This window comes from Carcharodon carcharias, chromosome 8, assembly GCF_017639515.1.
Source record: "Carcharodon carcharias isolate sCarCar2 chromosome 8, sCarCar2.pri, whole genome shotgun sequence".
In the NCBI taxonomy this organism is placed as follows: Eukaryota; Metazoa; Chordata; class Chondrichthyes; order Lamniformes; family Lamnidae; genus Carcharodon; species Carcharodon carcharias.
In genome coordinates this window covers 10,753,226-10,776,407 of record NC_054474.1, presented here as the reverse complement: position 1 = coordinate 10,776,407, position 23,182 = coordinate 10,753,226, and the positions used below count along the sequence as shown (strand labels likewise).

The 23,182-nt window shown below is 40.0% G+C and overlaps 1 protein-coding gene across 1 annotated transcript in view; it reads left to right on the top strand.

Moving 5' to 3' along the window:
- Positions 1 to 23,182, top strand: part of LOC121281393 — a 37,371-nt gene that overhangs the window by 5,275 nt on the left and 8,914 nt on the right. The window contains exons 2-4 of the mRNA XM_041194337.1: positions 6,034 to 6,172; positions 9,658 to 9,755; positions 19,491 to 19,574. Coding sequence (XP_041050271.1) covers positions 6,034 to 6,172; positions 9,658 to 9,755; positions 19,491 to 19,574 — 321 coding nt within the window. The remainder of the gene's footprint in view (positions 1 to 6,033; positions 6,173 to 9,657; positions 9,756 to 19,490; positions 19,575 to 23,182) is intronic.

The window sequence follows — 23,182 nt, the reverse complement described above, 5'->3', positions numbered from 1 at the left end:
ACCTCATTCCCCAGCTCCAGATCCAACAACGTTGCATTCCCATTTGAACGGGGAACAGAAAAAAAGTTCCCAGAACACCTTTCAGATACTCGTCCCCACCTTTTCCGTCGACACTAACATTATTCCAATTGACATTTCATTAACCTAAGTTCCAATGTACCACAACTCTATCATTCTTACACTTTTGTGTGCTTTTGCTTCAGTTACTCCTCCAACTCCCTCTTACTATTTGAGGCGTATTGAATAATTCCAGTAGCGTAATCATACAATGTTTGCTTCTCAACTCTAAATAAATGAATGTTGTCCGTGCCCTCTCAAGAGCATCCTCTCTTAGCAACACTACAATGTCTTTGATAAACCATACTCTTCGAACGCCTTCATTTTTTTCCTTCTCTATATTTTCTTAGCACTTTAGGTCCGCAAAAATGTGTCCAGTTACCTCATTTTAAAACAACTTTTCTGCTATTGCCAATTCACCATATACCCACACGTCTGTTTGTCTTTATAGCTCACCAACATTAATCACCACTCTTTGGATTGACCCAGTAAAGATGCAGAAGGAAGGCACTTGCCCTGTTACGTTCTCTGAAAGCCACTGGCTCTATCATATCTCAATATGAATCAGAACAAATATAGGCACTACAATAGGTGTGTTTATGCATAATTCTGGTTTAGTTGAGGCCCTCATTAGAACGGACACTTATCCTTTTGAGATTACCATAGCGTTCAATGTGTAGCTCCGGGAAATTCAATAATATACCAAATGCATTATATAGTTCATCATATAAGAGAGTCTACAAAGAAATGAGAACGAGAATATTCATACATTATCGTAGTATTGTAACAAAGGTATTATTTTAGCAAGCTGGTTGTGGGAACTGAACCAGCTGATAGTCATCAAATCAGAATGAAACACATTGGTTTTAAGTGCGACATTTCTGATCCCAGGTATACAGACACCAAACTATGCTGCTTACTGTCACCCTATTTAAGCCTGCAAATTGTGAGGAAACAGAGTTTTAGTAAATTATATGTCTATTTGCGTGTTAGGAATAAGTTATTTCTTTCAGATTAAGTTTAACTTACATACTTCTATTTGTGGGTTAAAAGGTGAAACCTGAGATCTAGTTTCATTTTTGAGTGGAGACAGCAGGACTAAAGCTTTGTTTGTATGCAGTTTTATGCCTCCGGAAGAGACATTAACGTAAACATAGGTGTAGTAAAAAGTAAGCTGTAGCCTAGTAACAGGGGTCTAGCGTAATATATCCATTCTCTCGCTCTCTCTCTCTCGCTCTCCCTCTCTCTCTCTTTGTTTCTCTCTCACACTCATACACCTACGCACACATACACAAAAGAACAGTGAGGGTGAAGTTGGAAGAAGATGCCAGGCCAGGCAGGCCATGAAAAGTGACAGATAGCAAGTTTCAAACTAAAGAAAGGAGTCCCCAATATACATGGGAATGGAATAGGAGAAAGTCCAAAGAAGACCTTCTCATCAAACGAAGGACAGGAAATTGGAAAATGACATGTTAAGTGAAGTTACAGTGAGGAGCAGAGGAATGCTTTAAGCTTCAAGTTTAAAAGAAGGAAAGTTGCAAGAAGTAGGTTGACAGCAAAAGGCCAGAAAGGTCCAAAAGGGGAGATGAAGGGCTGTGACTGCTATGGGCATGTGAATCAGCGGTGTTCTGTTGAAGGCTGAGCCAGTGTGAGAGAGTGTGTGGAAAAAGGTTTGTATGCATGTGGTGACCCATGGGAGAGGAATAGGGGAAGGAGAGTTCAAAACCTTGGAGGTGGACCCTTGCAGAGGGTGTCTGAGAGAAAACTTCAGTTGAGGGGAAATTCCTGAGTATGTTCTTGAAGAGTGGATATTGGAAACCCTCGTGTGAAAGAAGGAGTTCAATGAGACTGCTTGAATCATGTTGTGTCAATCGTCTGGGGGAACTGTTGAGAGATTCTTAGCATCTTCTGGGGTGGCACTTGTCTCTTTGTTTCAGAGTGTGCTGTGATTGACCACAAGTCACGTATTAGCTTGTATGGACTATGTACCTATTGTGAATATTACAGCATAAGACAGATTTATACCTTATGTTATTCATGCAAATCTGTATATATCTGTGAAGGCATAGTTGTGGTGAACGACTAATGAAATATGGCTCATCTTTTCTGACTAAATAAATGTTTTATTCATTTGTTCAAAGTTCATCAGCTGACTTCTGTGGCCGCTATTAAGTAGCTACTCTCCACGTATGTAAACAATAAATAAAAGTTAGGATCCATCAGACCGGGTGTTATGAAGGTATTACTGTATATAATATTGTTGTAAAATATTTTTCTTTTAAAATAGAGGCTTAGTCTGTGGGTGTGACTTAATTGCATTAAAGCCAACTAGTCTTGGTGCTTTGATGTGTACCAGTTTTGAGATGTAAGCAAGATATTGTGCATCTGCATTTTTGAATAGAATATTCAAGAAGTGGGATGAAAACCTGACGCCTATCCTGAAGCTACCAAGCAATATGTTTATATTTTAATAAAATTGGTGCTATGAAAGGGGTTTTCTTGTTATAGAGGTTTAGTTCTGAGGTTATTGATACAAAGAGAATTAACATTGAATGGGAGTGGTAGGTATAACTTTAGCAGTTTTTGGGCGAGCAGAGCAGAGACAATGTGAGATCAAAAGGCAGCTGAAAGCTTCCAATGGCTCTGCTGCAACCAAAATGAGCATAACTTCATTTTGAATTTGCAAAGTGAAAATGCTTTGCCAGGTGCCTTGTTAAGTCTATGGGTTGCTGTTGCCTGAATGGAGATTAGCTTGTGAATTTGTTGAAAGTTATGATAGTCGTAATTTGTAGCCACGTGTGTATATATTTTAACCTGTGTAAATTAATAAAATGTTTCATTTAGTTTAATGAAAAGCCTCGAGAGCTGGTCATCTGATTCCTGAATTTAGAGTCGCATCTCAAACATGATACTTAAAAGTATAGGTTATGACAGTTGTATAAAATTTCCCTCTGGGATTTCTAAATAATTCCCCTTCGCCAACTGCATCGGTCATAACAATTAGGGACTCGTCTGGGATAAGTTAGATTTCGAATTCTGTGATTGGTTAGGAACTAGTGAATATTAAAGCTTATGACTACATGAGGCACTTGGACATCAGGAGTTGGTGAGATATTTTAGAAGTGGTAAGGCTGCAAGATGGCTTTGGCGATTGATAAGACATGTCTGGGGGGTAGGAAAGATAACTCTGACTAGGTTGGAGAAAACAATCAAAAGCAGGTTAACAGATTCGGCAGAAAAGCTAAAATTGAGATTACCTGAGGTGGCTAGGAAACCAGATATAGTTAAAAGTATGGCACAGCATCTACAGTTGGAAGTGAAACTAGTGAGTCACAGCTGGAGGTAGTGAGATTTCAGTTGCAAATGAAAAAGCTTGAATTCGAAGCAAAGGACAGAGAAATAATTTTCAAATGGGAATTTTAAATTCCAAAGATGGCGAAGGAGGAAAGAGGAACAAAGAGAGAATGAATTCCAACTGAAAACGTTGGCAGTTGGAAAAGAGATTTCAGTAGGTGAGGAAGGATTTGTCTCTAGAGTAGAACCCAGTGGGGTTATATTTAAATTTATGTGAGCTCTTCTGGATTTTGAGGAAAAAGATATTGGGTAATTCTTTATTTCTTTTGAGAAGTTAGCTAAACAGATGAAATGGCCACAGAAAAACTGGACATTCTTCTTAGAGTTTAAATTGTTATGTCGGGCACATGAAGCATATGCTTTGCTTTCAGAAGAAATGATGGTGGATTATGATGCGGTGAAAAAATTTTGAGTCCATATGAGTTGGTTCTTGAAGCATACAGGCAGAAATTTAGGAATATGAGTAAACAGCCTGGGTAAACTTATATTGAGTTTGAAAGAGTAAAACTAAGCAATTTTGACTGGTGAATACGGGCATTAGAAATAAAGACAACGTATGCAGCTCTAACGGAAGCCATTCTTTTGAAAGAATTTAAAGATTCAATCCCTTCAGTATTGAGAACTCATGTGAGGGAACAGGAATGATTCTGTAAGCCAAGCAACAGTGATAGCTGATGATTATCAGTTAGCTCATAGAGCTAAACATTTTTTCCATCACCTTTTCAAATTGGAAAAGGATAAAAAGTGGAAAGGTGAAAGGAATAGGTAGCCAGGGAAGAGGAGGAGTGACTGGAAGTTCCCAGGAAGTTTTGTTGTGAGAATAAAATGGAAGGTGCTGAAGGTAGAAGTGGCATTCGAAAATTGAGGTGTTTTCATTGTAATATAGTGGGACACATGAAGTCACCGTATTAGAGATTGCAGGAAAAATCTGTAGGAATTATTGGGGTACAGAAAAGCTCTGGAATTAAAAGTACTGTTGGTGTGGAGGTTCAGGCACAGGAGAAACCAATGGTTTGTGTAAAAGTGAAACAGGGAGAATCAGTGAAAGGTAAAGAATTGGGAATGTGTTCTCAGGTTACTCAAGAGAATTTTGAGGAGCTGGCTGCAGAAATGTCCATTGATTTTGTATGTGAAGGGTAAGTGTTTCCATGTGTACAGGGTGGAGTAGGTAAAAGTGTTAAAATTTTAAGAGACACAGAGGCTAGTTAATCCTTAATGTTGTGTGATAGTGATACTTGTTGTTCAGCAGGAGTATTGCAGGAGAAGGTAATAATAAATGGGATTCGTGGAGATGCTGAATCTATTCCGTTGTGGAAGGTTATTTAAAAGAGCAAATGGAAGACAGGTGAAGTTATAATTGGAGTGGTGGGTCAAAATTCATAAAGTACTGTCTTGAATTACGTATCAAATTTCAGGGAAAGATTGAACAGTGCATGTGAGTTGGCTGGGAGACATATAAAGATAGCACAGCAAGTGATGAAAGTGAAAGCAGATAAGAAGGCTAAAATTTGTGGTTTTGTTTCTGGAGAGAAAGTACTAGTTTTGCTACCAGTTCTCAGTGATTCATTAAATGCAGGATTTAGTGGGCTTTAGGATTGAAGATAAATTGAGGGTGATAAGTTATCTAATAAATATTCCACTTAGAAGAAAGAAGCAGGTTTGTCATGTAAATATGTTTAAAACGTGCTTTGACAGGGAAGAGGAACAAAATAGGTATTAGTGATGGTAGACTATGAGAAAGAGGTAGAAATGCAGGACTCTGAAAATCATTTTCCTCTAGTCAAATTTGATAATGAGGGGGTGCTTGAAAATTTAAATGAAACATTGAGTTACCTTCCAAGCAAGTGTCAAAGTGATTTGGAAAAGCTATTGCAGTCACACAAACCTATTTGTCGAAATAAGATGGGAAGGGCAAATTTAGCTTTTCATGATTTATGCATCGAAATATCATCTTCAGTGAGGCAACAACCTCATGGATTAAAATGGCAAAGTTATCACAGGAACAAAAACAAATTGATTTCGTACTTCAAAATGATATCATTGAGTCTAGTTGCAGCAACTGGAGTGCAGGATTTAGTGGGCTTTAGGATTGAAGAGAAATTGAGGGTAGTAAATTTTCTAATAAATATTCCACTTAGAAGAAAGAAGCAGAAGGTGTGTCATGTAAATATGTTTAAAACGTGCTTTGACAGGGAAGAGGAACAAAATAGGTATTAGTGATGGTAGACTATGAGAAAGAGGTAGAAATGCAGGACTCTGAAATTCATTGCACTGATACCAAAACCAGATGGAACACAAAGACAGTGTGTGGACTATCGAAAGGTGAATGCGGTAACAAACGTAGATTCATATCACACTCCATGGTTGGGGGGATTGCATTGAGAAAGTGGGACAATCGAAATTTATCGCAGAGATTGACTTGCTTAAAGGATATTGGCAGGCACCGTTGTTGGAGAGAGAAAAGGAGATATCAGCCTCGGTAACTCCAAGTGGACTATATCAGTTTAAAGCCATGCCATTTGGTGTGAAGAATGTACCTGCGACGATTCAAAGACTGACAAACAAAGTAATTGCAGGTCTAAGCAATTGTGCAGTTCATATTGATGATATAATTGTTTTCAGTCAGCCGTGGGAACAGCATTTACAGCATGTGGAAGAATCATTTACTCAAGACTACAAGAAGCTAATTTGCTGATGAACCTGGCTAAATGTGAATTTGCAAAAGTGCAAGTTACGTATCAAGGCCATAACATTGGACATGGTAAAGTGGACCAGAGAGATGCAAAAGTCAAGGCTATGGTGGATTTACTAGTGACTGGAGCAAAACAAGACGTTTTGACATTTCTGGACATGGATGGGTTTTACGGGAAATTTGTACCAAATTTTAGCAAACCGGTTGCTCCGCTGACTGAACTATTAAAAAATAGCAAGAAGTTTTGATGGACACTTCAGCATCAGAAGTCATTCGATCATTTGAAAACTGTTAACTACGACACCAGTTTTGGCAGTACCCAATTATGCCAAGCAATTCAAGTTGGCAATTAACGCAAGTGATATAGGCATTTGGGCTGTACTGTTACAAGAAGTTGATACTGGAACTAAAAAACCGGTAGGGTATTTTTCACGGAAGCTGAATACACAACAGAGAAGTCATTCAATGATCCAAAAATAGACTTTGAGTTTGGTGTTAGCATTGCAGCATTTTGAAATTTATGTTGCGAATAATTCATCCAAAACAATTGTTTATACAGACCATAATCTTATGAAGATGATGGGAAAATTTCGAGACAAAAAGTGCAATGCTTTTCAGATGGAGTTAATTATTAGAACCATCTAATCAACATTTTACACATATTGCTGGAAGGGAACACCTATTCGCAGATGCATTATCCAGAGGTGAAGCTAAAAAGAAAATAGGATGTTAAAAAAACATATATATATATATATATATATATATATATTTATATATTTGACAGTTCATTCTCTGATAAGGTGGAGGGGAATGTCATGCAGCTATTAATGGATATTATGTTGTTGTAAAATATGTTTCTCTTAAAATAGAGGTTTAGTCTGTGGGTGTGTCTGAATTTGATTAAAGCCAAGTAATCTGGGTGCTTTGATGTGTACCACTTTTGATATATAGGAGAGGTAGCATGCATTTTTTGAATAGAGTATTCAAGAAATGGGGTAAATGCTTGACGCGTATCTAGAAGCTAACAAGCAATATGTTTATATCATCAATAAAATCAGTACTATGAAAGCGGTTTTATTGTTAGAGAGGTTTAGTTCAGAGGTTGTTGATACAATGAGAATTAACATTGAATGGGAGTGGTAGGTATAACTTCAGCAGTTTTCGGGTGTGCAGAGCAGAGAAAAAGTGAGATCAAAAGGCAACTGTAAGGCTCCAACTGGCTCCACAGGAACCAAAGTGAAAAGAACCTCATTTTGAATTTGTAAGGTGAAAATTCTTTGCTTGATGTCTTGTTATGTCTATGGTTATCTGTTGCCTTACTGGAGATTAGTTCGGAAATTTGTTAAAAGTTATAATATTGGTAGCTTTTAGTCATGTGTATATATATTTTAACCTGTGTAAATTAATGAAACGTTTCATTCACTCTAATGTAAAGCCTTGAGAACTGCCGCCCTAATTCCTGAATTTAGAGTCGCATCTCAAACATAACACTTAAAATTATAGGTTACGCCAGTTGTTTAAAGTTTCCCTCTGGGATTTTTAAATAACTCTTCATTATAAATTGCATCGGTCATTACATGGGTTCCACTCTGGGATCAGGCTTGCCAGTAGCAATCTTAGCTGGGGTTGTAACAAGGTTGGGCTCGTCCAGGGTTTGAATAACAGACAGCAGGTGATTGGATGCAGAATAATAATTGGTCAGGACTATCATTAAAAATTTGGATTGGAAATCCTTGAACATTGGTGGGATGTGTGAATCATTACGAGTACATGGAGGTACAGAGGTACTGGACATAGGAATTGGAGTTGCTGTGAGGTGTATTATGCAGTTGGAATTCTAAAACGTATTTGGAGGAGGCTAAAGAATTTTTCCAGATGGAAAATGCAACCATGACTGATTTACAGTAATTAACGAAGAGTAAAGTAATGGGATCGGTAGATAAGCTGGAGTTAGACTTACCAGAAGGGACGTGGAAAGACGACATTTTTGGGATAGCGGAGCATTTGAAACTGTAAGGGATAATAGAGAGACCACGTTCTCCAGGGGGTGAGTCAGTTGAATTGGCTAAGATCGAATTGCGAATGAAACAACTTGAATATGAAAAGGAACTGGGGAAACTTGAATTTCAAGCAAAAGAGAAAGGCAAAGAAAAAGAAAAAGAAAGAGCATTTAGACATACAGGGAGTTATTTCAGAATGTATGTAAATAGCCTGGGAAGAGAGAGTAATGCAATGCAATTTTGATCGTTGGTACAGGTGTTAAAGATAGAGACAGCATATGAAGCTCTTAGGGAAATAGTTCTCCTGGAAGAATTTAATGATTCACTTCCTCCTCTAGTTGTAACTCATGTTGAAGACCACAGGGTTAAAATAGCTAGACAGGCAGTCGAGATGGCAGACGATTACGAAATGTTCCATAGACCTAAAGCCTTTTTATTTCATCCCCATAAACCTGGGAAGGATAGCAGATGGAAAGCAAAAAGGAAGGCAAGTACCCAGGGAAAAGAAGAGACAGTTTGAAATTACCAGGAAATTTTTCTTCAAAGGAAGGTGCTGACCGTGGAAGTGACATTCGGAAGACTTAGTGTTTCCAATGTACCAAGGTGTGAGGTGTTCGGCAAGATTGTTGAAAGTTAAATGGTAGAACCTATTGGAATGGGACAAATACCTAAGGAATCTTCAGGGAATGTTGCATCAGAAAGCGAAATGGCTGTTAGAACTGTAGCAGTTGTACAAGTTAAACGTATCCCTTGGAACATATGGGAAAGAGGGATATGGTTCAAGGTAGTCTAGGGAATTCTTCTTTGTGTACTGGTGAAGAAAGTCAGGCTAACAGAGGTCCTGGATGTTTTGCTTTGAAGAGAGAAGTGTTCCCTTAATCCACACGCAAAATATGTAACAGATCAAAATTTTGAGAGATATTGGGGCAGATCAATCATTGATCTTGGCTGATGATACAATTTGTGTTTCAGGTAGTTTTTTGAAAGAAAATGTATTGATAAGAGGCATTGGGATTTAAGAATCTGTTTCTTTGCGTGAAGGCAACTTACAAAGTCATTTTGTAAATGGAGTTGCTACAGTGGGAATTATTCCTAAATTACCTATTGAAGGAGTGAATTTTATTCTGGTTAATTATTTGGCTTGTGGAGACAGTAATGTGGCAACGACATTATTGCAGCAGGCAGTTGATCATGTTGATCTTAACCAACTTCAGAAAACTACTGTGGACAAAAATGAGATGCTTATTGCCGATAACAAGCAATGAAGGAAAATATGTTTAATGTAGAAAAACAATTTTCAGGTATGAAAGGATTTCGCTAATGAAAGAAGAGAATTGCTGAGAACAATTGAGAAGCAGTCACAAAAAGTAAAACACTTGACTGAGGACTTGAAATGTCTGAATGATAAACTTGGAGCAAATTTAACAAAGCTCAATCTTCAGTTAAAACTTTCTTGAACTTCAAGCATCAGAGGTCCCTACGAAATATTCGGGTAAATGCCTTGAGCAAGAAAAGGAATTGCAAGTAAATCAGAACAATTGTTTGAATGCCTAGATAAAAACAAGACTAATGAACGGTTAGAATCTCGTCAGGAAAAGAGCAATGAGATTCTGGAACTTCAGGGCAAACTGGAGAAAATGAAGGGGAAGATGGTAGTATGGATTGTCACAGTTCGAAAGTTGTTTCTGGGGATAAATATTCTTTGCTGAATTGTGGTCCAATTAAACAAAGTACTGACACAAGTAACATCACTGGTATTTCAATCACAGTAGTGGAAAATATGGGAACAACTAAAGCGCGTGCAGAATTGGAAATCAAAAATCTTCAACAAAAATGACTGAAAGTACAAATTGACCTTTCCAGTTCAATGGCCAGAGACAGTGATTTACAAGTGATTGCCGGTGGTAATATACAAAATACTGCAGTTAGAATTCAGACAAGTAGACATTTTGCAAAAGATTATCCAAATCCTGTGAAGGAGTGGAATGATATAGTTCATGGATTATGCAAAATAATTGAAAGGTTAGAATGAACTATTCAACTCTAAAGGGAGAACATAATGGATGCTGCTCAAAAAGGAGTAGAAAAGATTTATTCGAATTGGGATCGGAAGAAACAACAAGCTCATGAAAAGTTCAAAGATCATGGTAAGCAAGTGTACAAAATGCTTTTGTATGAACATCTCAACAATACCCTTGAAATGACAACAAGGGATTTTGACCAGAGAAGACATGAGGTGCTAACTCACAAAAATGTCACTTTGAATCTGTGATGTCGAAATGAGAATTTACCTCACTTGAGCTCGGAAAATGAACTTGAGGGTGAAATTACATTTACATGAATCGTTCTTTGCTGAGTTAAAGACTGGGAATAAGAGGGAAAAGAAACATATGAGTTGAATTATGATAAAGCTGTGGTGAATACATTCTACTAATCTTATTACATTGATTGACTTTGTTTTACTTAAATCTTTGCCATTGTACAATACGATGTATGGTTGTGAAAGGTAATACAAATTTGTATTTGCATGGTATGCAATAAGCTATTTTTAGAGACTCGTGACGTTAAGTTTGTGTAAGGCTGATGTAAGGCCATTGTAAAGAAACCCTCACTGTTGTGAAGCTTTTCTTCTTTCACGGGGTGGGGGGGTGGGGGGCGGGTGTGGGTGTTAGGAAATAAAGATAATTTAAGTCAATCATATGTGTATTTGGGTGTTTGGGATAAGGTATATCTTTATGTTCAAGTTTAATTTATATATTCTTTTCTATTTTTGTTTTAAAAGGTGAAAACGGATGTAGTTTCATTTTTGAGTGAAGTCAGCTGGCCCAAAGCTTTGTTTTGATACCTGCATTTGTAATCAGTTTTACGACTCTGGAAGAGAAGTTAAAGCAAACACAGAGCAGGAATAATATGTTCTATTACCTAGCAGCAGGGGCCTGAGAGGGAGACCCAGGCAGGCACTCACGCGCGCGCGCGCGCACACACACACACACACACACACACACACACATACCCACACATACACACACACACAAATAAAAAGAAAAACAATTTGATTTGAGTGCAGTTGGAAGAAGGTGCCAGGAAAGGCATGACATGAAAATGGCTAAATAGCAGATTCCAAATTAAAGGAGAAGCTCCCCAAAATCCAGCGGAATGGAACAGAAGAAAGTCCGAGGAAAACCTTCTAGTCAAAGGAAGGACTGGAACCTGGAAAAGGTCCTGTTAAGTGAAGTACAGACTGAGGAGCAGCGGAAGTCCCCAAGCTTCAAGCTTAAAAGAAGAAAAACTGCAGGAACCAGATTTAAAGCAAGAGTCCAGAAAGATCCAAAGAGACGGCTGAAGGTCTGTAACTATTTACCATGGGCATGTGAACCAGTGGTGTACTGTTGATGGCTGAGCCTGTGAGAGAGAGCGTGTGGAAGACAGCTTAAATGCAAGTTGTGATGCAGGGAAGAGGAATATCGGAAGGGGAGATCAAAACCCTGGAAGTTGACCCTTGCGGAAGACGTCTGAGAGAGAGCATTGGCTTGAAGGAAAATTCCAAATCATGTTTTTGGAGGGTGAAGATTGGAAACCCTCGTGTGAAAGACGGAGTTCAAGGAGACTGGTTGGCTCCCAATGTGGCAAACTTCTGTGGGGAGCTGATGAGCGATTCATAGCATCCGTTTGGAGTGGCATCTTTCACTTTATTTCAGAATGTGGTGTGTTTGATCACAGGTGGCTTATTGCTTTGCATGAACTATGAACTTATTGTGAACATTAGAGTACAAGGCAGTTTTTTTAAACTTGTGTTATTCTTGCAAATCTGCATATATCTGTAAAGGTATCGTTGCGGGTGAAGGAGTAATGTCATGTAGTTAATCTTTTCTTGTTAAACAAATGTTGTATTATTTTGGTAAAATTTCATCAGCTGACTTCCGGAACTTTGTTCTCCACGGATCTAAAGAAAAAATAAAAGTTCCGGTCTATCATTCCGTGTTGCACCCTGGGATCACACTTGTCAGTATTAGCATCGGCTGGGATCGTATTAAGATGCAGTCTTTCTATCTTTTGTTCTATTTATCAATCAAATAAGTATGAAGGATAGGTCTGGATCAAAATTGAAATTACCAGCAAATGGCATCAATCAAGATGCAAGGAGTATTAATTGACTATCACCAAACGGCATCATTCGCCTCCGTGAAAAGCACTATTTCTCATATTGATTTGCTTGCTTTCCACAGAATTAGACGAGCGCGATTGTTTTACCACCAACATTTTTTTATTCGTTCATGGGATATGGGTGGTGCTGGCCAGGCCAGCATTAATTGCACTTCTCTAATTGCCCTTAATCAGAGGGCATTTAGGGAGGGGCAATAAATATCTGCTGTGGTGGTATTCGAACGCAGATCCCCAGAGCATTTGACGGGATCTCGAGAATACGAATATATTGATAATACCACGATGCCATCGCCTTCTCCGCAATTGGTATGCTGCTGTATTGTACCTCAGAATTAATTGGATTTCTAAACTTCATTTTAATAGGGCGCGGGGGGGTGGGGGGGGGGGGGTGGGGGGCGGGGTGGTGGGGTGGGGGGGCGGTAGCATAGTGTTATTGTCACTGGCTGGTATCCCCGGGGTAATCCTCGAGGAACCAGTGTTTGCCTCCCGCTACGGCAGACGGTAAAATTTAAATTCAACAAAAACCTGGAATTCAAAGTCTGGTGAAGACCATGAAACCGTCGCCGATTGTCGCAAAATCCCACGTGGTTCACTAATGTCCGTCAGGGTAGGAAATCTGCCTTCATTAATTGGCCTGGCCTGCATCTGACTCCAATTCTACGGCAATATGGTTCACTTGTAAATGTCATCTGAACGAATAAGAAAAAGCCTTATCCATTTGCTAGGGAACAGAATGATTTTTGTGTATTCTTTTAACTAGCCATCATACTTGCCAAACAGATCTTGCGCCTCTCTAAATTGGAAACGGGGTTAATATTGTCCCAGCAATTCTGACACACTGATATACTAGCTACGCTTTTTTATTTTCGTCCACCGGATGTGGATGACGCTGGTTAGGCTAGTGATTATTCCTCACCTGTAACTTACCTTGAGAATGGGGTGGTGAGCTGCTTCCTCGAAACGCTGCTGCCCATGAGGTGTAAGCACACCCATTGTGATTTTCCGAGGGGAATTCCAAGAATTTGATCCAGCGGCACTGAAGGAACGGCAAGTCAGGATGGCACGTGGCTTGGAGGAGAACTTGCAGGTGGTGGTGTTCCCATTCATCCACTATCCCTGTCCTTCTAGGTGGTAGAGGTCGTGAGGAACCGGAGGGCAGCTGAAGAAACTGAGTGTAGACTTTGAATTTGGTGATAAGGGGAGTTTAAAGTGTTTAACATGTTAATCCTGTTCGTAAATTTTACTCTTGAAATCTAATATGGTCTGTAATTAGCAACAACTGCACTGTGTAAGCCAGCTAATTTTTTTCTTGCAGCTTAGATAGGATAACCTTGCTCCCTGCTGTGGGAACGGAGTGATTAACCAGCTAACTGATTGAATATGGGTATGATAGCCCCAGTTCAGTTGGCTATAAATACAGGCCCCTTCAGTGCATCCGCAGCACACGGAGTGCAGCTGAGGAAACTAAGTGCGTACTTGGAGTTTTATAAGAGCGTGGGTTCGTTGAAGTGGGGGAAGGACTTGCTCGTTTCCCTTTTGTATATTTTTCATCCTGTCGGAATTGGTTCTTGCTCTACTACAGGAAAAGAAGCTGGCTATTTGGTGAGTATCTGGTAAGTGGTCAAGATCTATTCTGTTCCTAACTTTACAAATAGTATACAAATTGTTCGTAAAGGTAATACAATATATAAAAAAAAGCATCTTAACTAATTGAATTATATTATCAGGTAATTATTTAAAATACATGAAGGATGGCAGGACAGTTGATGTGGCAAGGCTGCAGCATGTGTGAGCTCCTGGAAAACATTGAGATCCAGGGCAAACTCGCCTAAAGCATGTGTTTGTGGCCCGAGGAACATCGCCTCAGGGATATTCAGCTGCAGGCTGATCTGCAGACTGCGACACATCAAGGAAGGGCAAACTTACCTGCATGCGCTGTACCAGGGGGAAGTCACACATTTTAGGATTGGGGCTTCCTATTTGGTCAGTGGTCAGGAACAGGAAGGTGTGACTGCAAATTAGGGGGGCCAGATAGCTGGAGCTCAGGTATGTGAGCCTCTGCAAATGCCTAATAGGTTTACGGGTCTTTCAGCTTGTTTGGATGAGAGCAGGGGCTGCAATATATGTATATTTTTATTGATTCAAGGGATCTGGGTTTCACTGGCTAGACCAGCACTTATTGCCCATCCCTGGTTGCCCTTGAGATGGTGGTAGTGAGCTGCCTTTTTGAGCCGCTGCCGTCCATGTCATACACGCTCACCCACAGTGCTGTTAGGAAGAGAGTTCCATGATTTTGACCCAGTGACAATGAAGGAACGGCGATATATTTCCAAGTCAGTATGGTGAGTGACTTGGAGGAAAGTTCCAGTTGCTGGTGTTCCCATGCATGTGCTGCCCTCGTCCTTCTATACAGTAGTAGTTGTGGGTTTGGAAAGTGCTGTCTAAGAAGCCTTGGTGACTTCCTGCAGCACTTCTTGCACATGGTACACACTGCTGCTACCGTGCGTCAGTGGTGGAGGGAGTGAATGTTTCTGGATATGGTGCTATTCAAGCCGACTGCTTTGTCCTGGAATGCTTTGGGAGCTGCACTCATCCAGCAAGTAGGGAATATTCTATCACACTCCTGACCTGTGCCTTGTAGATGGTGGACAGGCTTTCAGGAGTCAGGAGATGAGTTATTCGTCTCAGGATACCTAGCATCTGACCTGCTCTTGTAGCCACAGTATTTATATGGCTAGGTTTGTTAAAGTTCTGGTCAATGGTAACGCTCAGCATGGTCATAATGGGGGATTCAGTGATGGTAATGCTATTGAACTTCAAGGGTCGCTGGTTAGATGCTCCCTTGTTGGAGATGGTTATTGCCTGGCACTTGTGTGGCACGAATGATAATTGCCACTTGTCAGCTCAATCCTGGATATTGTCCTGGTCTTGCTGCATTTGGAGATGGACTGCTCCAGCATCTGAGGAGTCACAACTAGTGCTGAACATTCTGCAGTCATCAGCGAACACCCCCATTTCTGACCTTATGATGGATGGAAAGTCATTGATGAAGAAGCTGAAGATAGTTGAGCCAAAGACACTACATTGAGAAACTCCTGCAGTGATGTGCCCTGGAGCTGAGATGTCTGAACTCCAACAATCACAACCATCGTGCTTCATGCTACATATAACTTAAATCCGTGGAGAGCTTTCCCCCTGATGTGGCTCCTTAATGCCACACTTAATCCAATGCAGCATTGATGTCAAGGACAGTCACTCTTCACCTCACCTCTAGAGTGCAGCTGATTTGTCTATGTTTGAACCAAGGCTATAATGAGGTGAGGTGCTGAATAGCCCTGGCAGAACTTAAAACGGGCATCAGTGAGCAGGTTATTGCTAAGGAAGTGTGGCATGCTAGCACTATTGATGACCCCTTCCATTACTATACTGATGATTGAGAATAGACTGATGGGGCAGTAATTGGCCTGGTTGGATTTGTCCTGCGTTTCGTGTACAGGACATACCTTGGCAATTTCCTCATGTAGCTGGCTAGATGCCAGTGTTGTAGCTGTACTGGAACATCTTAGCTACAGGCACAGCAAGTTCTGGAGCACAAGCCTTCAGCACTATTGCCAGAATATTCTCAGGGCCCATAGCCCTTGCACTATCCAGTGCCTTCAGCCGATTCTTGATATCATGTAGAGTGAATTGAATTGGCTGAGGACTGGCATTTGTGATGCTGGGAACTCTAGTGGAGGCCAAGATGGATCGTTCAGTCAGCACTTCTGGCTGAAGATTGTAGCAAATGTTTCAGCGTAATCTTTTGCACTTAAGTGCTTTGCTCCCACATCATTGAGGATGGGAATATTTGTGGAACATCCTCCTCCAGTGAGTTGCTTAATTGTCCACCACCATTCACGACTGGATGTAGCAGGGCAGTAGAGCTTAGATTTGATGCGTTGCTTGTGGGATCGCTAAGCTCTATATTTCACTTGCTGATTGTGGTATTTGTTAGGCAAGTAGCCCTGTGTTATCATTCCACCAGGTTGACCACTTATTTTAGGTATCCCTGGTGCTGCTCCTGGCATGCCTTCCTGCACTCTTCGTTGAACCATGGTTGATCCCCTGGCTTGACATTAATGGTAGAGTGGGGGATATGCCAGGTCTTAAGTTTACAGATTTTATTCGACTACAATTATAGGCCTACTGCACTTGGTTTTCCAGAAGGCATTTGACAAGTTGCCACATCAAAGGTTATTGTGGAAAATGAAAGCTCATATCATAGACGGTAACATATTAGCCTGGTTAAGGGATTGGCTGGCTGGCAGGAAAAATAGATTATGCATAAATGGGTCTTTGCCTGATTGCCAGGAAGGGATTGGTGGTTTCCCGCAAGGCCCTTGCTGTGTCCTCAACATTTTATAATTTACACCAATGACTTAAATGAGAAGTGCACAGGCATGGCAGATAGATTTTCAGGTGGCACAAAGGTAGGTAGGAAAGTATAAAAACAAAATATGGTGGATACTGGACATCTGAAACAAAGACAGAAATTGCTGGAAAGACTCAGCAGGTCTAACAGAATCTGTGGAGAGAAAGAAAGAGTTAATGTTTGCAGTTCGTATGACTCTTCTTCAGAGAGGAAAGTATGCTGTGAAGAAGACATAAGGAATTTGCAGACGGATGTAGATAAATTGAGTGAGTGGGCAAAAATTTGGCAGATGGAGTATACTGTGGTAAAATGTGAATTCTGCACTTTGGCAACAAAAAAACAGAAATAGCATTACTTAAATGGAGAATGACTGCTGTCGAGTTACCAAGATTCACACTGCCCTATATGTCAATGCTACTGAAGGACCAATGTTTTTATTAATAAACACGCGAACATTACACATTTGATGCATTGACAATAAGACCAAAATTGTATATCCTGAGTGTTATATACATCACGAAGGTTGGTCAGGTGGCTTCTTTCAACTGCTCGCAATAGTTCTGATTCATATTGTAGAGATATTTTCATATGTAACTGCGTATTCTGCAGTTTGGTTTGGTGCTCTACCTATACATTGTACCTATATTTGTATACGCTGAAGCGTCAGGTTTTATAATAATTTGGTACAACCAAGTTTTCATTAAGTCCACGTGTCAGTTAATGCAGTTTCAGTTTATTAAACTTTTAACTCTATGTCATGCATGATTGGCCATTCGCAGCAGCTATCGCCTTTAATGCTTTACATCTTCCGATATTTATTCAAAATGTACATCTTCGTTTGCCAGGTCCCCTAGCTGTCTTTCAGGTCAAATCATAACTGTTATTATATTAATTTATGCTCAGCTCACAAGGTTACAGAGACTGATATTCGGTGACCGAAGTGCATTTCTAACCTGTCCCATAACATATATTAGTTTAACATACATGTGTACGTATTTAGTGCTAAGTATTTTATTTCTAATGCTTAGGCATCCATTCCGTAAGACAGGCCATTCCCCGCCGGAAACCAAGCTGCGACTACCGACTGACATATTTAATTTACCTGTAATTAAATGTCTAGGCGTAATTTTAAAATAATTTCGTCATTGCGGTTTGAAGGTTACACCAGTTGTTTGGAGAGGCCGAATGATATTTCAGATAATTTATATGATTTTGTGCAGAAAACTGCACCAAACAACATCTATTGCATAATGACATAAACGAAAAATATGTTGAATATTGAAGCTAAACAAATAATCATATAATTATTTAAAGTCTACTAAAAGGTATTGAATTTTACTGAGTCTAAACGATGACATCTTTCCTTAGCTATTGTAGAGACTTCTTTTTTTAAAAAGAGTAATAGATTTTTAGACTTGGTTTGACGTGTTATTTTGATTGGTCATTTTGAAAAGTTAAATTATGGTAACTTTAGAAAGAAAAGGTAGGTGTTACACTCAAAAGTTGATACTGTTAAGCATTAAGGTTGAAATATACTGGTCTGAAATTTGGTTCTTTATAAATACAAAATAGCTACCTGTGTTTTTCAACGTATTATGTTTTCTGGACGCATTAAGGAATTAATGAATGAAATGTTATCTCTAAAGAAACAGAAAAAGGTAGCAACATGTTGATTGAAAATTGGTTAAAATTAGAATGCAATAGGACTGAATGCGACAAACCAAGTAAGGGAGGAAACAAAAATAATATTTATGTTTTACGTACTGAAGTACATGCAAGGAAAGGATGAAATTCATTAGAAGAAATATAAATAGGCCAGTGAAGGAAGATTCAGACCCCTGGAGAGTCAATTTGTCTCCAATGGATATTTGTTTCTGGTTGATGTGATGCATCAACTGTGTTAGTGTAGCGGGTGATGGACGGTGCTTAGTCTGATTGTCACCTCTTGCTTAGAGCTCTCACCGCTGGGTTTCAGTACAACTATTCAGAAAAAACAGCCGAGTGTATAAGACTGTCCCACCAGTACATAACCTCTTCATCAACAAGCACTTTGTATTGCCTCCCTGTGGCAACATACGTAAAATGGCTACCTTGCAGATCCAATCCAAACTAGAGGGGACTGTGGGCAAATAACCCTACAGCATTGTCGGAAGAGAAGGAGGCAAACCAGATAACCCTTACAGAAAAAATAGAATGGAACCCCATAGGTGGCAATCCGTTGTCTCTCAGGCAGCTTTGCAGCAATTCTTGCAGCAGAGCTGGGACCAAACATTATTGGTTTCATCCTTTTCCTTTGGACAAGCTAGCAATGCCGCAAGGGGGTCCCCTGATGTTTGAGAAACATAGGTTCTCTATTGTATTTGCCCTGGCTTGGGTCACGGGGAGGATACTCCAGGTTCGTAATTTATGTTGGCACAGCACGGGAAACACCAATTACTGATTATAAGCTTTCGCTCTGTTGGTGTAATTCCAATGGTAGGAAAGACCGTCCGGTCTCATTGGATAGAAACGGGCCGCTTCAAGCTGGGCAGCCTCTGGTCAGGTAGATGCTATACTACTACAGTCTTCCTGCTTCAATGGGACTTGAAGCATACAGAGTCCTCTCTCGGCCGGCAGGTAGTTAACCTGTGAACCAGGCATGGCAAAGTCAATAAAGAAGACACCAGAATTTCACACCGTAAGGTGAAACATAAAGAGCATGCATGTTGGCTTCATGGACTAAATTCTGAATGTTGTTGACAACCACAAGGCAGATGGGATTGGCAAATAACTTATAAGGCTTAATCTTAATAAGGACTTTGCTGCTCTGCAGGGAACTCGGCTCGCTCAAAGCAGATCCTTTAAGGAGAAGCGCTACACGTTCTTATTTATGGAAGAGGAACCCAAGAGGCAACATGTGAGCATAGAATGAGATTCGTATTAAAAAAAAACAATTCTACTCACGATGATTGAACCCCCTCCCCCACCCCACTCCCTTAGACCAGCCCTATAGAAGGCACATAGAGAATTCTTACTATTTGCTTGTCAACAAGTGTGGGCACAGTTAACCAGCTGACATCTACTCCCCGACAATCACCTCCCCTCCACCATACATGTCAAAGATCAATTCTACAAAGCTCTTGACTCTGCTGTCAGCAGGTTTCCCAGCAACAAGGGAGTGCAGCTTCTAGGGGACTTCATCACAAAGGTGGTACCGACTACACAGCTAGGCCAACGTGCACTGGGCACCAGGGAATTGGCAAGATGAACGAAAATAGACAGAGGTTGTTGTAGCTCGGCTGTTACCATGTAGTCTGTGAGACGAGCAGTTACTTTCAATCCAAGCAATGTGCCCCAGAGATACCCGAGATCCGATATCATGACATTGGCACCAGCTAGATCTCATCATCACCAGGCGTACCATCTCTAACACTGGCTTCATCAGTCGTAGCTATCACAATGCGAAATGTGACACTGACAACTCCGTGGTCTACAGGAATGTCAGGTTTCAGACAAGGAAACTATAAAACATCAAGAATCAAGATCATCCTCGGATCAACACCTGCTGGACCACTGACTCAGGAAGGGCCCAGGAGTTCCTCAACATCCGTATATGGGCTCTTTTGCCCAATGACACCCAAGGCCAGGGTGGGTGTTAAATTGGGATCACCTGTGCAATGCTATCTGTAACTCAGTGTGTAGGGAATGACATCAGAGCAAAGCTGAATGCTTTGAGGTTTATTGGACTGAAATGGACCTGGTTAACACAGTCAAGAGGAGATACCTAATGAACTATAAGAAAGTGCCCAACAAACAAAATCTAGATGGTTTCAGAGCTATCAGAATCAATTCTCAGCAGACTGCTCATCAGTGCACCAATCAATACTGAATTTTCCTGCAGCAGCATAAAATCTGCTGCTGAATCCGGGGAAGCTAAAGGATGTATGAAGGAATCGAGAAAGGAACAAGCCCAGCAGAAATTAAATCAGCCCCCTTAAAGACAAAAATGGGATGATCATCGCTGAATCTCAAAAGCAGATGGAAAGATGCATGGAGAACTCTTACAATGCCAACTGATTTTAACACTTGACAAGTCATAACCCAAGTGAAACCTGGTTTGATAGATCCTAACTTTTATTTTTGATAGTAAAGCGTGGAGGTAAGTTACTAAATAAATTCTCAGGAGTCTGCTGATGAGCTTTCATGCATAAACATACGAAAAAGGAACAGGAGTAGACCATTCGGCCCCTCGAGCCTGCTCCGCCATTTAATACGATCACAGCTGAACTGATAGTAACCTCAAATCTTCACCCCCGCCTACCCTTGATAACATATCACCCATTTGCTTACCAAGAATCTATCCACATTTGCCTTAAAATATTCAAAGACTTTGCTTCCGCTGCCTTTTCACGAAGAGAGTTCCAAAAGCTTATAACCCTCTAATAGAAAAAAAAAACTTCGAATCATCTCCGTTTTGAATGAGCGACCCCTTATTTTTAAACAGAGACTCCTACTTCCAGATTTTCCCACAAGAGGAAACATTCTCTGCACATCTACCCTGTCATGACCTATCAGGATCTTAAAGGTTTGAAACAAGGCTCCTCTTACTCTTCTAAACTCCAGCAGATATAAGCTTAGCCTGTCCAACCTTCCATCATAAAATAACACGCCCATTCCAGGCATTATTCTGGTAAACCTTCTCTGAACTGCTTCTAATGCAGTTACACCCTTCCGTAAATAAGGTGACTAACACTGTACGCCAGACAATGATTCAAATATTTATTATTCCGTCACCCAGCTATATATTTACAGATACATATAAATTCACAAAGATAAAACAATTTATCACACCCGCCTTGTACTCTAATATTCGGGGTAAGTATGCAATACCAGCGAATCAACTGGTGAACGGTGGTCAGGCACACTACACTCCAAAGTACATGACAGGCGTAACCAAAGCAGACTCTATGGATTTTTCAACAACCCAACTAAACGCATGTCACACCATGAGTCACCAGTCTCACTGATACTCTGCCTCATCTTCTAGTTAAGGTAAGTTTTTCGGTGTTTGTCAGATCAACCCCGCAGAAAAAAGGAAGCTTCACTACGTTGAAGGTTTCTTTGTAATGGATATGCACTTTCTTTACAGGAACTTAACCACATAAACTTTTAACATATAGCTCATTACATAACATACAAATAATCTTCTCATTTCGTTTCACAGCTGCAAGTGACACATTTTACACCGGCATAACAAAAGCAATAGTCAATACATCTAACAACAGCATTAGCTAAATTTAAACGCCATATAATTATCATAACTCAACGTTTGCATTTCTTTTTCAGTTATTCCCAGCCTTTGACTAGACAAAGAGTATCTCATTTAAGTCAACAGCCCAATCGTCCTCTTCAGCTGCTATAGGCGTAAATCCATCCTCAAGCTCATTTTCGAACCTCAAAAGTGGTAAATTCTCATTTGAACACAATAAGGTCAAAACGGTGCCTTTGTGTGTTAACAGCTCATTTCTCCACTGATCAAAATCTCTTGCAGCCGATTCAGGGATGGTTTTGGGATGCTTCTTTATGTTCACACAAAAGGGATTCATACTGCTGCTTGGTTTGAACTTTGAGCCTTTTAAGTCCTTGTATTTTCTCCTGATTCTACTGGCAACAAGTTTCATTTAATTTTCTTCAAACAACATTAACCATTTGCTCCCTCTGGAGTTTCATAATACATTCCAATACTTCAACTCTTTTAGATAATTCAGAAAACACATCATTCCGCTACTCTGCACGTCTTAAATGGCTTTTTGCAAACTTTCCACTTGCCTGGGTTTCAGCTGCTTTGCCCTATGTCTCAACACTGGCAAGCACTGATAAATTAGTGTTTCAGGACGTTAACCCTTCCATACCATACATCTCATCTTTTATTTGCTCCACATTATATCAAGGTTCAATAACCTCATTGCTCTTTTCATGGCAAATTTCTAAGAATTTGTCATTCTTGATTTTTAATTCTAGATCCAGCCAACTGTTCTGATTCATCAGAAATGTCTTATCTCGTTGAAGGCTTTTTTCGTGATATTCCATAAAGACGTCTAATGCTTGAAATTCGTCAAGCTTTAACTGAAGATCTCTCTTTTTAAAATTTGAATCTACAAGTTAATCATGAGACATTTCACGCCCTCAATCACGTGTTCTTCCTCCTGTGACTGGTGCTCAATTGTTCTCATCAATTCTGGTTTTTCCAATAGCAAACCTGTCTTCCATATTTGAAAGTTGCTTCTCTGAACTGATCAGCAATAAACTTCTCATTATTGGCCGCAGTAATTTCTTGTAGTGTAGCAAGGTTAGCATGATTAAATGTCTGCTGTAATACACTCTCTGCCATGTTATTATCTCTGCTAACCAAATGATTATCCAGAATAAAACCTACCCCATTCAATAGATGACCTAGGAATAATTCCCAACATAAAACTTCCATTTACTAAGTCATTTTTAAAAAATTGACTTCACACAAAGTAA